We start from the raw sequence: 13,089 nt of genomic DNA on the forward strand, positions 1-13,089 counted from the left end.
ATCTTGCCTGAAGTTGACGGTTCCTCGTGGTCGGGGAGAACGGTCTTTTCGCCAAGTAGAGTTTGCCACCAAAGGCTTCTGAGTGTTTACACCCGTCCAGTCATCTTTTTCAAGCAATTTACGCCTTTTGACCGCGATGTCCAGTTCTTGATGGTCTTTCTTGGACTGATATGCCGGGGAAAGTTCGCCACCAGGCTTCGGGAGTTCAACGTTGATACCCTGAAAGAGGTCGCGATGAGGTGTTTTATTAGCATCATTCTGCATATGTATGAGTTTTCTCTTTGGTGTTTTTTGTTTCTTTGCGGAAGTCGAAGAGGCCGAGTAGTGGTCCTGGGGTTGTTGTGGTTGTGACTGCTTAATGTAATCGGGGACAAAGGATACAATGTCCAGGCCTTTGCTTGATGAGGGGGCATTCTTCCTGGCTCTGGCTTTGGCAAAGTATTGTTTTTGCCGAGCGGCGTCCTTGTCCCAGCCTTTACGGCGAGAGTGGCGAGCCAGTGCACCTTCAGTCCAATTCATGTTCGCCAGAAGGGAGATAAGGGTTATGTGAAGAAGTGAGACGAGCAGAGACCAAGAGCCTTCATTTAAGATTTCGAACCTGGCTAGTACGTGGTCCAGTAACTTCGGGAAGTTGGTCGGACCTGTAACTGCCTTAACACCTCTCAACACTAACTTGGGCATCACTCGAGGAAGGTCCAATGGGAGACGATTAGGCAACATCAATCGCCTTATCACTCGATTCCAACCAGCCAGAATTCCCAACCACTCCCACATGTTTGGTGTCTATCTACCTCCATAGTAGAGAATGACCGAATTACAGGTAGTGTAATTGTTGATCAAACATCTTCTAGAACCACGATAGGCGAATGCAACGCTGTTGAGCCTGATCCGAGACGATTTTAACAATAAAGTGTAATTGCCTCAAACAAAGAGATTTTGAGCTCTGTAAGTGAAAGAACTCTATCGCTTTTCTCTGCGTTACATCATGAAGTGATGAATACTCCAATATACAGAGGATGGCATAGGTTCACTTACACAGATTGATGTACAGTGTGTTTTGCGGGTTATGCCACTACACACGGTGCTCGCACAGGCCAACTAAGCTTCGAGACGATGACAGTGGGGGAGCTCCCTTCGATCCCGTCCCTGAAACGTGGAGCTGCATTTAACATCTAGCGCCAAGACGACACATTTCACTAATAACCACAACTATCATTCTGCGCAAGACGAATCCTCTTTATATTTGCGCTCACTAAACTATCGTCATGGCCGACGCAGAGGAAAAGGCCCGCAAGGAGAAGATTGCCGCCGCCAAGAAGCGAGTCCGTTCGCCCCTCCCTTCTTGTTCCATCACACGACTAACTCAATGCGATTCAGGTCGAGCAAATGAAGAAGAAGAAGAAGGCCACTCCAGCCAAACAGACAAAGACAGAAGCAACCGAAACCCCTCCGCCTGAGCCTGCTGAGGAGAAAGCCGAAGACACTCCTGTGGCCGAAGAGAAACCCGCCGAAGAACCTCCCAAGAATACAGATGAGCCAGCAAAGGCGCCTGCCAAAGAACCAAAGAAGCCACTCAAGATCGAAACCAAAGACGAAGATAACAGTGATAGCGACAGCGACAGCGATAGCGAGAGTGATAGCGACGACGAAAACTCGCCTGCCGCTACCCCATCCCTTGCACAACAGTCAAAGTTGAGGTCTACATCTTTCCGCGCCGGCTCTACTCCTTCAGGAGGGGCAGCATCTCCTTTTAGTCCCAATAGCGAGACTGCACCGGATATCTACAGAAAGCACCTAGCTCGGATTGAAGAGCTGGAAAAGGAAAACAAGCGATTATCTAAAGACGCTGCCGATTCCGAGAAGAGGTGGCAGAAAGCTGAGAATGAGTTGGCCGACATTCGCGAGGCTGAGGGTGAGGAAAGTGGCAAGACCGGCAGTCACGATGATGGTCTTGTGGATAGCTTGGTAAGTAATGGGCCTGTCGCTTGCTCTTAAGCCCGCTGACACTTTCGCAGAAGAGCCAAATGGCCGCCCTCGAACGTCAAAACGCTCAGCTCCAACAACAGGTGTCGCGTGGACCCAGTCATGGCCATCGCCAATCCGTATCAATGGCTACACCACCAGCGGATTTCAAAGCTGAATTAGAGGCCAAGACAGCGACCATTGAGTCTATGGAAATTGAGATTTCAAAACTCAAAGCCCAGGCCGAGCGCCATGCCAGCGGATCGTCATCGGAAAAGGAGCAGGTCACTGCTCTCGAGGATAAACTTGCGCGTGCTGAGGCCGCGGCAGGCAAGGCTCAGCGCGAGCTCCAAGACCTCAAGCGCAACCTTGAGAGAACAGCAGAGAAGGCAGTGCGCGAGGGCAGCGAGCGTACGAGTGCTGAAACCAAGGTCAAGACTCTCGAGCATGAACTTGAAGAAGTGAAGAATGCGCGTGACGAGCTTGAGAAGAAGGTCGAAGCCTTGGATAAGAAGGCCATAACGCTTACCACATTACACAAGGAGCAAGATTCTCGTCTACAAGCAGTTAAAAGGGAGAAGGAGAAAGCGGAACAGCAAGTCACTGAGTTGCAAGAAAAGGTTGAGAAGCTAGAAAGTGAAAACACAAAACTCAAGAGCCGCAAGTCTCTAGAAGGCGGCGGCGGATTGGACGACGAAGGTGTTGATGAGCTTGAGGATGAGGAACGCCAGAAGCTCGAGAGAAAGATTCGTGCTCTCGAGAGTGAGGTTCATGAGCTTCGAAGTGGGGCATGGATCGAAAAGCGTCGTGAGCTGGAAGCAACAAGCCCAGGCTTCCAAGACGTCGACCTCTCGGGACAAGCCATGTCTCCAACTCATCGAAGGAAGTCCGGCGCTGGTGGAATCGGTGATTTCTTCACAAGTGGCCTCAATGCACTCGCTGGAGGCGGTGACGATGAGTTTCTCGAAGATGATGATATGGACTTTGATGAAGATGCGTTCCGCAAGGCACAAGAGGAGGAGTCTAAGAGAAGAATCGAGCGAATTAAAGAGATCAAGCGATCACTCAAGCATTGGGAAGGCTGGAGGTTGGACATTGTCGACATCAGGAGAGGGGGTAATGAAGGCGTGGGTGAGATCTTTGATGTTTAAGATGAACGTCGTTATTTAGTGAAACGAGCTATGAGGATGGGATACATACTAGAATAGAAATATTCCGAGATGATATGTGGACAATTTCTTGATGATTTACTTCACTAAGCTCGCATTCAGTCTTATATCCAAGCATTGCCTAGCCATGCCCTAGGTCAGTCGTATACGAGATGACAGTCAAAAAACAAGACATGACTTTGTGATAGCGGTCGTTAAATTATAGTAAGATCTAGTGTTTAGACCTATATTCTTTTAGCTCCCGATTGCCATAAGCAAATAGAGTCGGCGAGCAAGGCAACAGAAAAGGTAGTCTAAGCATCAAGGTATAAGAGTAAACAACCCAAAGAGTCTGGTATAAGCGGCAGAAACTGGCTTTAATTTCGTCTCGAATGTTATCGCGGCCAACTTTCCAATACACTGAGGGAGAAGACTGTCGATACTATTTCTGCCATTTCGCCTAAACAATACGAATTTGTCTCGGCATTTCATACCTTTTGTTTTCTGTTCGGACGATGACCGTAAGGCAATATGTTGTCCCCGATGACGGCGCGGAGAGTGGATACTCGACCGGAGATCCGAGACGGAGAACGGAAATGCGTTCCGCGCCGAGATGCAAAGCTCCGCGGCAAGTTATTACCGGTAAGGTTTGTCAATTGAGTTAACAGGACTAATGTTAGTTGAACGGTATTGAACTGGCAAGCATATAGCCGTAGGGCTGTTCAGGTCGAAAGATGGTGTCTAGGACACTATATGTTGCTATAAACATCAGTAATATAGTATCGTGTGACGCATTCCCTCGGGGATAGTAATACCGAGATGAGGCAAAAACGAGAGCGGCTGTCATGCACGAGATGCAGTGCCTAATCCAAAGCCAAGAAAGACACGACCCACTAAAGCGGGGGACTCAATGCGGAACCCATCTATGCTAGCGTTAACCGTCGAGACTGGGACTGGCTAGAGGCTTTTCCCCTCTGCTTGCAGCTCTTGATGAGGTGCCCCAGCTCGGTCAGGTACCGAGCCTCATCACCAAAGAACCTGGCAAGAAGAGTGCTCGAGACACGCCCTTAATGTTTGGGGGTGATGAGATGGAGTTTCTGCGCATCCAAAGACTCTAGAAAAGTATCGTGAGATTGAACAACAGAGCGTAGGTTGAGCTTCATGTGGACGGGAACGTCATATGTATACACTTTAGATAGAGCCGATAAACCCCTGTCGTAGCATGCGATTGTCTAAAAAGATCATGTCAGCCATGTTATTTTCCCGCAACATCCGTCTTCGGAAGGCCGTTGTCGGCAGAATGAAGATGAATATCCTTTGAGTTCTTTTTATCTATCTCGGCTGAAGTCCCATCTTTGCATCATCATCATCATCATCATCTTGTTCTTCTTTCTTCAGCAGCTTCAACTCGGTAGCAGAATTTATTGTCCAGAAAACTACGTTTTTGTAAGTGCATCTTTCTATGTCATGCCTAGCTTTCATGAGAGGTCAGAGATCAGCCACAAAGAGCTGTCATGATACATATCGTCATGGACCAACGAGACACTCTCATTCTCCTCCTCTCTGATCTCTACATTTTGTCAGGACCTTATTCTTCACACCCTTTGACCCTTTGGAGAGAAGAAAGAGGCAATTTTCAAACATAGATCGTCTCATACTTTTGTTTTCCCCTCTTCTAGTACTGCTTCTTACTCGCGCAACTGCAACTAACACCTGATGATTCCCCCAGCTTCAGACATCCAACTAGCGGCACCTCTTTGATCAAATTCACCCCGTCTCATTGGGGGGGCAAGGTCACATCAACTTACCCCGTATTCTTCACATCGCATCGCATCGTCGGTTTTCCTCTCGGTCGCCGCCACAGTAACCGGCTACTTCCTCGGCTGTCACTGTAAAAGACCCCAGGCACCTTCCTGACCCGACCCTCCGATCTCCACCTCCGAACCCCAAACCAACCGCCCCTCCCCGCGCTTGTTTTATTGCTGTTGCAATACAGCATCCCAAAGGAAGGACCTTCCTTTAGCTCAAGTCAAGCCCGTCAATCTCCCGGCGACGATTCCCGAGTCCGGTTCCCGTTCTCGTGCAGTGACCCTTCTTACTCTTTTATAAACCTCCACCCTCTTCTTTTTCTTCTCTTTTCTGCCCATCATGCCCGTCGCTGCTCTCGCCTCTTCCGTCTCGCGATCTCTATTCTCGTCTTCGTTGCGCCGTGCCGCTTATACTCCTACCACTATCCGCCCTGTTCGCGCTTCATTCGGTGCTATTCAAACCATCTCCCCATTCGCAGTCCGCACAATGGCTTCCTCTACTCAGAAGATCAAGGTCAAGAACCCCGTCGTCGAGCTCGACGGTGACGAGATGACCCGCATCATCTGGCAGGTCATCAAGGACAAGTTCATCCACCCCTACCTCGACATCGACCTCAAGTACTATGATCTCGGTCTTGAGTACCGTGACGAGACCAACGATCAGGTCACCATTGATGCTGCCGAGGCCATCAAGAAGTACTCTGTCGGTGTCAAGTGTGCTACCATCACTCCCGATGAGGCTCGTGTTGAGGAGTTCAAGCTGAAGAAGAGTAAGTCCATACCCGTCCAGCGTTGTCTTAGTTCGCGCTGCGTCTTGCTCTTCTCCGCCACCAATCGCAACCCCGCATGCATGAGAACATGCAGGAGAAGCGACACGAGGGGCAACGAGCAGGAACATGACGAATCAGACATACAGTAAGCTTGATAAGATTGAGCATGGCTAACTTGCATGTCCAGTGTGGCTTTCTCCCAACGGCACCATCCGAAATGCCCTTGGCGGTACCGTCTTCCGTGAGCCCATTGTCATCCCCCGTATCCCCCGTCTTGTTCCTGGCTGGAAGAAGCCCATCATCATTGGCCGTCACGCCTTCGGTGACCAGTACCGCGCCAAGGATGCTGTCCTGCCCGGTCCTGGTAAGCTCTCCATGGTCTACACCCCCGAGGGTGGCCAGCCCGAGGAGATTGAGGTCTTCCAGTTCAAGGAGGGAGGTGGTGTTGCCCAGACTCAGTACAACACCGACGAGTCCATCACTGGATTCGCTCACGCTTCTTTCAAGCTCGCTATTGACAAGGGTCTCCCTCTCTACATGAGCACCAAGAACACCATCCTCAAGAAGTACGATGGTCGCTTCAAGGACATCTTCCAGGAGATCTACGACACCACCTACAAGAAGGATTTCGAGGCCAAGAAGATCTGGTACGAGCATCGCCTCATTGACGACATGGTCGCCCAGATGATCAAGAGCTCCGGTGGTTACATCATGGCTCTTAAGAGTGAGTTTTCCCACTTGGAATAGCTGAACACTTGTTCAGTCATCCACGTTTCCTTCAATGCATAAGATCAATACTAACAGCTTTCCAGACTACGATGGTGATGTCCAGTCCGACATTGTCGCCCAGGGCTTCGGCTCTCTCGGTCTCATGACCTCTGTCCTCATCACCCCCGATGGCAAGACCTTCGAGTCTGAGGCTGCTCATGGCACCGTCACTCGCCACTACCGTGAGCACCAGAAGGGCAATGAGACCTCCACCAACCCCATTGCCTCCATCTTTGCCTGGACCCGTGGTCTTATCCAGCGTGGTAAGCTCGACGACACTCCCGAGCTCGTTGCCTTCGCCGAGAGCCTCGAGCAGGCCTGCATTGACACTGTCGACATCGACGGTATCATGACCAAGGATCTTGCCCTTGCCACTGGCAAGTCTGAGCGCAAGGACTATGCCACCACCAACGAGTACCTTGATGCTGTTGAGCGCCGCCTCAAGAAGACCCTCAAGGAGAAGCTGTAAACATCTTTACAATGATTCCCAGACTTCCCCTAATCACTCAATACCTTCCGCTTCTGGTCTCTTTTACAACTGCAAGAGCACACTCTATCTTCAGGCATCGGCGTCGAATTTGTTGTCACCGTCTGAATTGCATCTCACTCCAACAAACCACAAGAGCCTCACCTCTTGTGGCTTCTTGACCATCCATCTTCTCAACGGAAAAGAAGATGGCGTTGTCAAGTGCATCCATGCACCGGAACCCGCTGCAAGGCCACATGCAGCGAGCTAACGATTTATGAAGAACGTTCTTCCATCGTCATTATGGTTGGATAGGATGTTGGGCTTCTGAATATGTGAAGGCAAAGATATGAAAGAGGAGGTCAGCATGATACATCCTGCATAGTTCAGGGGAGTAGATGCGATGTAGATAGAAAGCTTCTTGCTCTTAGCACATAGACATAACGGGATACCCAGCCCTGCTTTATAGTTTTCCGCACCTCACTGTTCCCTGGCCTGTTGACATTATGACTCCCTAATCCCCATAGTACACTCTTCCCTAGTCCCCCTTAGTCGCGGAGTAACGGAGTCATAACACGAGCTTGAACAAAGCTTAAAGCAAATCTATTGGATCTTGCCATCCCTGCACCTCATTCTCTCACATGTACAGTACATCATCGCACAGTTGCTCTCTTTCTGCCGCTTCCTCACAACGCCTCTTTTTTCATTTTGCTTGCTATCAAACCTCGGTAGTTGTCCGTAGCTAGCGTAACCGACACCCAATCTCCAAAAACAATTCCCTGATTGAGAACAAAAAAGAAACATCAGTAGCAAAGAACTCCCTTATTTCTCCGTCCCCTCCCTTCCAAAAAAAAAAAAATGAACCCCAGATTCCCTCCCCGGAGAGTGCCTCGGCTTAAGCCCGCACGTGTGTACACATAAGGAAATGGATCGTGTAAAGAGGGCTGAATGTGTAAAAATGAATAGAATGAAAATGATACCCGTAGACCCGGGTCGTTCCGGTCGAGATGGCCCTCGGTTGGCCGGAAGGAACACCACGAGTTGTGGAGGCATGCGATTGTGATGCTGGGGTTTGGTTGTTGTGTACGTACGTACGTACATACGGATATCCGTGAAGCTTCATTCTTGATTTCGATAGTAATACATGTCATGGTGTAAGCTTTCACCATATAGGGGAGCGGCTATTCTCGCTCCGAGCGAGATCTTCCAAAGACTGTCTAAAACTAGTCGGCTTGAGCGACAGATGCCTCCTTTTCCTTCTTTGGCTTGCGCGCACTAGGTGTTCCCTCCGCTTCGCTCTTACGCTTCTTCTTTGTCGGTCTTGTCGATGAGCCGCGGGGCTTGTATCCGGTGTCGTCTTCATTATTTCTCTTGCGCTTACCGCGGCTGATGGGCGTTGAAGTAGCGTCTTGTTCCTCGTCCATACTGGCATCAACATCACGTTCTGCTGCGGCTGCGCGAACGGCTGCACTGACGCGCTTACCCCTTGTGCTCGCCTTTCCACCACGCTCACCTCGTGACCCGCGCGTCTTGCGCCCACCGGTATGACCACCCTCGTTGTCGTCTGCATCACCGTGTGCTTCGCCGTCTTGGAGGAATATCTTGGGGGCGTGTTTACGCAGCCAATTCGTTACACTCGTGGGATTCTTGAGATGCGGGTGTGAGAGATGATGGTTGCCGGGGTGGGCGCGAGGGGCGAGCGTGGGGAGGTGCTGGGTGCCGTTATCGAGAGCCATGTCGATCTCGTAGATGTAGTTATCGATGTCATCGGCGGATAGGAAGTCGGCTGGGAAAGCTTCGCCGTCTGGAGCCTTCAATTCGCCAACGATTTGCGGTAGTGTCTCCTTGGCAGTGTTGAATGTCGAGTGTGGGACAGTCTTGACGAGATCTTCGAGCCTTTTCCTTGGAGTGTCTTGACGTAGGTTGTATTCTTCATCCAGGGGCAGGACAGGCGCTTTGGAATCTGATGGAGGCTGAAGGGATACCTCGACCTGCTTCTCGGGAGGAATCTGCGGGGAATTGTTGATATCAAGTAATAGATCCAATAGACGACTGTTGATGTTATCGTTAGTAATCCCTTCGCAATTGGGTAGCTGAACCTGGGAAACGGTACTCATTCTCTACAGCCAAGCGCTTGACGAGCGCCGCGGCCTTGTCCTCTTGCTTGTGTAGCTCCTCGCCGTCATGCATCTTTTGATCAAAAACGATGCGCATCTTTCTATACTTCTTCTTCCATGACTTGTAGCCGGCGCGATGGCGAGAGGCGCCCTCGGTTTTAATGGGGGTCTCGTCCATGGCGAGGGAGAGAGCGAGGCGCGACCGGGATGCGTAGATATCGTCAATGAAACGCGCAAAGATTGAAGTTCGGGGGGTGGTTGGTGATGATGATGCGCGCGTTGTGTTGTTGATAAAATTGGGAATTGATGATGCTCGTGATGTTGACACAAATGGAAATAATGAAAGGTTAGTAGGCAGGGTTTTGCCAATAAGATTTGTTGGTTTGGGGCCTGGCCTTGCGCAACCAAGTTCAGACACGAGAAACAGGTGGTGTTGTTCTCGGATTAGATCGGTACGTACCTTACAGTAGCTCAGGTACACCCTAAACTGGTATGGAGCTGGCCTGACTACCCCAGGTGAGCTGCACAGTCTGGTTCAAATGTTTTTTGACTCAATAAAGAGTATTAAGGATATTGATAGCTTAAATATTTTTATGGATGTATTTTAGACCGGCTTAATTAAGTTGGTTATAGTATATTTCTGAAGAATTCGGGTGCCTGGTCTAGGGTAGGCCAACATCAAAATTGGTACGAAGCAAATACAGCGAACATTAAATAGAGTACTGTTTTCAAGTAAGAAAGGTGAATCAGAGTCAAGTCGTGTGTTGAACTGTCACAATTATGTATGTATACATCTGGGCATCTTGGTGATTATATCGCAAAGCAGGGTATATTTCTCGGACGGGCTTTAGCTTCCGAATCTAAAGTTTACTTGGTACTTTCTCCCTAAGGACTGCTCATCTTTAAACTCTATCGCATTAGCCATTTCTGTGCCACCGTATACAATCCTCTTCTTTGCCTTATTGCCTCCTCCTGTATAGTTCGCCTCCCTCTATATAGGTCGCATTCTCCTATGTGGCTTACCCACTCCTGCAGGTTGTCATACTCATCCATGCTACCACCACCGTAAACGACAGCTTCGCTGAAGCCCTGTCATTAACCGCTGAAAGCATAAGAGACGAAATTAGTAGGTCACTTTATATTCCTTAGAGTATAGGTCTAGGACTAATTATGTTTATAACCTAAGACTTAGGATCCACTAATCCCCATATCATGATGCGACCTCCTTTCCTAGCGTGATCAGCTCGTCTTTGATGAATTCTGCGGCATTGATCATTTCCGTGCTGCCGTACACAACCCTCTTCTTCGCCCTGTCGCCTCCGCCTCCTCGGCTCACCCATTCCTGCAGGTTGCCGTATTCATCCATGCTGCCTCCACCGACTGTGAAGACGACAGCTTCGGTGAAGCCTTGCCGCCTTTGTCCAAAGCTAGCAGTTTGGCCAGGTACTTGAGATCCAGGCATACCGCCAGGCGTGCTAGTGCCTGCGCCTGATCGGACAGCGCTAGGAGGAGGCATAGTGCCTCGAGCGTTGGCGGACCGAGGATCGTAGTAGAGGAAGTGCTCTGTCTTGGCAATGGCAGAAGAAGAGGCAGAAGAAGGGTCCATGATAGACTCAACGATCTTGGTAACAGTAAAATCACGATCAGCAGGAAGGAAGTTCTTCACACCACTGATAAGACTCTCAAAATTGGACGACAATCCGGTGGGAACTCCTGATTCCTTGAGTCGGTCGGTGAGACGCGAAGACATCGAAGAGAACCGCCCAAAGAGATCTGATGTCTGAGCCGGTTGAGCGGTGTTATTGTTGATAGTGGTAAGTTGTGTCATCTTGGTAGTTGCGCGAACCTGTCGAACATAGGGCAGACATGAGACATCTGCACCAGCTTCCGAGAGAGCCTTCTCAAAGCCCTCGAATTCTTGTCGGTTAACTTCTTGCTCAGTACTCAAGAACCAGATGATGAACAGTCGCAGTTTGTCGACAGGCTCAGTGCCCTTGTTGTCGTCCTTGATAATCTCCATAATCTGAGCCTTGGTTTGCTTCACAACGTTCTCCTCCAACTGGAAGTAGTTGTCGAGCTGACGGTCTTTAATGCCTGTCAACAAAGCTGCCAAGATATTCATATGCATATCCAGAATGCCCTTGCGTTCTCTCATTTCGGGAAGTAGAGTTATTGCCGCTTTGAGATGTTGAGCGCTGGCACTAGTATCGGCTTGGAGGTCCTCGAGATCCGTAACACCAGTTTTCTTTGTGATCGCAGCTGTATCCTCTTTGTATTTGGTCAACTCAGCATCGATGTCCTCCGCCACTTGAGGGAATGGACTGCCCGCATTCTTGGCCCAGAAAAAGTCGTTTGTCGTCAAATCGTAGCCCTTCTTGGTAGGTCCCTTTGCTGCCGGATTTCCTTCTTCCGCAGGAGTTTCGATAGTGATGCGATTCAACTTCATATTGAGAACGTCATGAACCAGACTCTGATATGTCCAAGAATGGGACAGCATGGGTATCAAATCAATGTTTCGGTCGAGAAGGATGAGAACAGGTCGAGAAGAGTGAGTGCCGGATGATGCATTTGGCCTAGGTCCTGAAAAGAGGTTGTCCTTGGAGTTGACAATATGATCGCGAAGCTTACGATCAAGTCGAGCAGCGACCATCTCAGCAGCAGCGCCTTTGGGACATCGAATAATGGGAATAACACCTGTTAATATGTCAGCACACTGCTTTTCGAGTCAGACCTTCGACGTACCCATGGTGGCGATCACACTAAAGAGACCGCTCACGATCTTGTTCACTACTCGATCGAGCTCCTCATCGCTGGTGGCTGCACTGTTCAATGCCCAATATGTATGCTCCTTTTGCATACCCAAACTGAACAAGTCCGGTTCAGCCACAATAAAGTTCAAATACTGATCGAACAACTGAGCAATGTGCTCGGATGTACCTGCTGTGGCTGTTTGTGTTGCAAAGTCCTCGAGAAGTACACGAGGGAGGGAGGAGAGGAAGTTGATGTGAGCGGGTGAGTATAGGCCTTTCTGCAAGTCGGAGGTAATGGCCTGCAGGTTTTGCGAATTCGGCTCGAGGAGGTAGATGACTGGAACATCGGGGATAGGGTGTCTTGCGCCGCCAATATGCCTGCGCCGCCTGTTAGCTTTGTATTTCTTCCATCGTGTTTGACTTACATGTGCATTGTTACGCCCATAGCGCGCAAGTCGCTGACACGCATTACGCTACTGATAACATCTCGGCCAAGATCGTCAAAGACCAGGACTTTCCAAATAGGGTTGCCATCAGCGTCGAGAATGGGCGCAACAGGAGCAAGCAGACCGTTGGCATGCGCCTCGTCAGCTTCGGAGGATTCGACAGTCTCGTTCAGGTTGAGCATTTTCTTGAGCGATGCTAACGAATACGTTAGCGGAGGGTCAAGAAGCGCTCTGAATATGACGGAACAAACCTATTTGGCGATCGCGAAGAGAGTTGCCTTTTGTCGCCATGTTGGCGAATGACGTCGGGCGCCTGAGATCTCAAGAGTGGGATGTGATGTGAAGTTCAGGAGTTGTATAAGGAAATCTGTAGGTTGACCGTGTTGGAAAATCGCAGGCCAAAAGTATGAATTATGGGCTTCTCAGATAAGCGCACAAAAATTATCAGTCAATCTTGGGCGTGAGAATTGTATCGCTTGATGCCACTTGAGGCCACGATCCAATACCAAAGACCTGGACTGTTGAGAAGCTCCCTACGGCGCGCAAGCTGGAAGCACGGACCGATACAAGCACCGACGACGATTGGACATGGAAAGTGCCACGGTGCTGGGCCCGCCGAGTTGCAAGGGGCAAGCCGCTGATGAGGCAGTTCGAATTGTGGACCTTCCTTCCTTATGCCTGATATTGCGGACTTATGATAGCATTTGGTGCCTGAAAATTGGGGCCAGACTCTCTCTACACGTCCAGCTTGCGAACTGCCAGGGACTTCTTTTCATTCTCTTTGATCCGACGACACCTCATCAACCCCCATCATCCATCGCGACAAGACGCTGTGTCGGCGCTCAGCTAAGGCG

The 13,089-nt window shown here is 49.8% G+C and overlaps 4 protein-coding genes across 4 annotated transcripts; 2 read left to right on the top strand and 2 right to left on the bottom strand.

Annotated features, from left to right (window-relative positions):
• Positions 1 to 1,265: 1,265 nt before the first annotated feature.
• On the top strand, positions 1,266 to 3,113 carry EDB82DRAFT_519254 (uncharacterized protein; the record flags this gene model as incomplete). Its single annotated transcript, XM_025732038.1, has 3 exons — positions 1,266 to 1,322; positions 1,378 to 1,965; positions 2,016 to 3,113. 3 exons carry the CDS (start codon positions 1,266 to 1,268, stop codon positions 3,111 to 3,113), a joined length of 1,743 nt encoding a protein of 580 aa, XP_025591004.1.
• A 2,145-nt stretch (positions 3,114 to 5,258) lies between these two features.
• On the top strand, positions 5,259 to 6,925 carry EDB82DRAFT_424972 (uncharacterized protein; the record flags this gene model as incomplete). Its single annotated transcript, XM_025732037.1, has 3 exons — positions 5,259 to 5,688; positions 5,876 to 6,412; positions 6,501 to 6,925. 3 exons carry the CDS (start codon positions 5,259 to 5,261, stop codon positions 6,923 to 6,925), a joined length of 1,392 nt encoding a protein of 463 aa, XP_025591003.1.
• A 1,220-nt stretch (positions 6,926 to 8,145) lies between these two features.
• On the bottom strand, positions 8,146 to 9,217 carry EDB82DRAFT_470026 (IEC3 subunit of the Ino80 complex, chromatin re-modelling-domain-containing protein; the record flags this gene model as incomplete). Its single annotated transcript, XM_025732036.1, has 2 exons — positions 8,146 to 8,974; positions 9,036 to 9,217. The coding sequence occupies 2 exons, from the start codon at positions 9,215 to 9,217 to the stop codon at positions 8,146 to 8,148; spliced, it is 1,011 nt and encodes a 336-aa protein (XP_025591002.1).
• A 643-nt stretch (positions 9,218 to 9,860) lies between these two features.
• On the bottom strand, positions 9,861 to 12,870 carry EDB82DRAFT_482897 (Sec1-like protein). The gene is made up of 4 exons (XM_025732034.2): positions 12,487 to 12,870; positions 12,215 to 12,431; positions 11,782 to 12,167; positions 9,861 to 11,733 (listed from the first exon to the last, which is right to left on the bottom strand). Exons 1-4 carry the CDS (start codon positions 12,524 to 12,526, stop codon positions 10,250 to 10,252), a joined length of 2,127 nt encoding a protein of 708 aa, XP_025591000.1. The 5' UTR covers positions 12,527 to 12,870; the 3' UTR covers positions 9,861 to 10,249.
• Positions 12,871 to 13,089: the final 219 nt, after the last annotated feature.

This window comes from Fusarium venenatum (genome assembly GCF_020744135.1).
Source record: "Fusarium venenatum strain MPI-CAGE-CH-0201 chromosome Unknown EDB82scaffold_1, whole genome shotgun sequence".
Classification (NCBI taxonomy): domain Eukaryota; kingdom Fungi; phylum Ascomycota; class Sordariomycetes; order Hypocreales; family Nectriaceae; genus Fusarium; species Fusarium venenatum.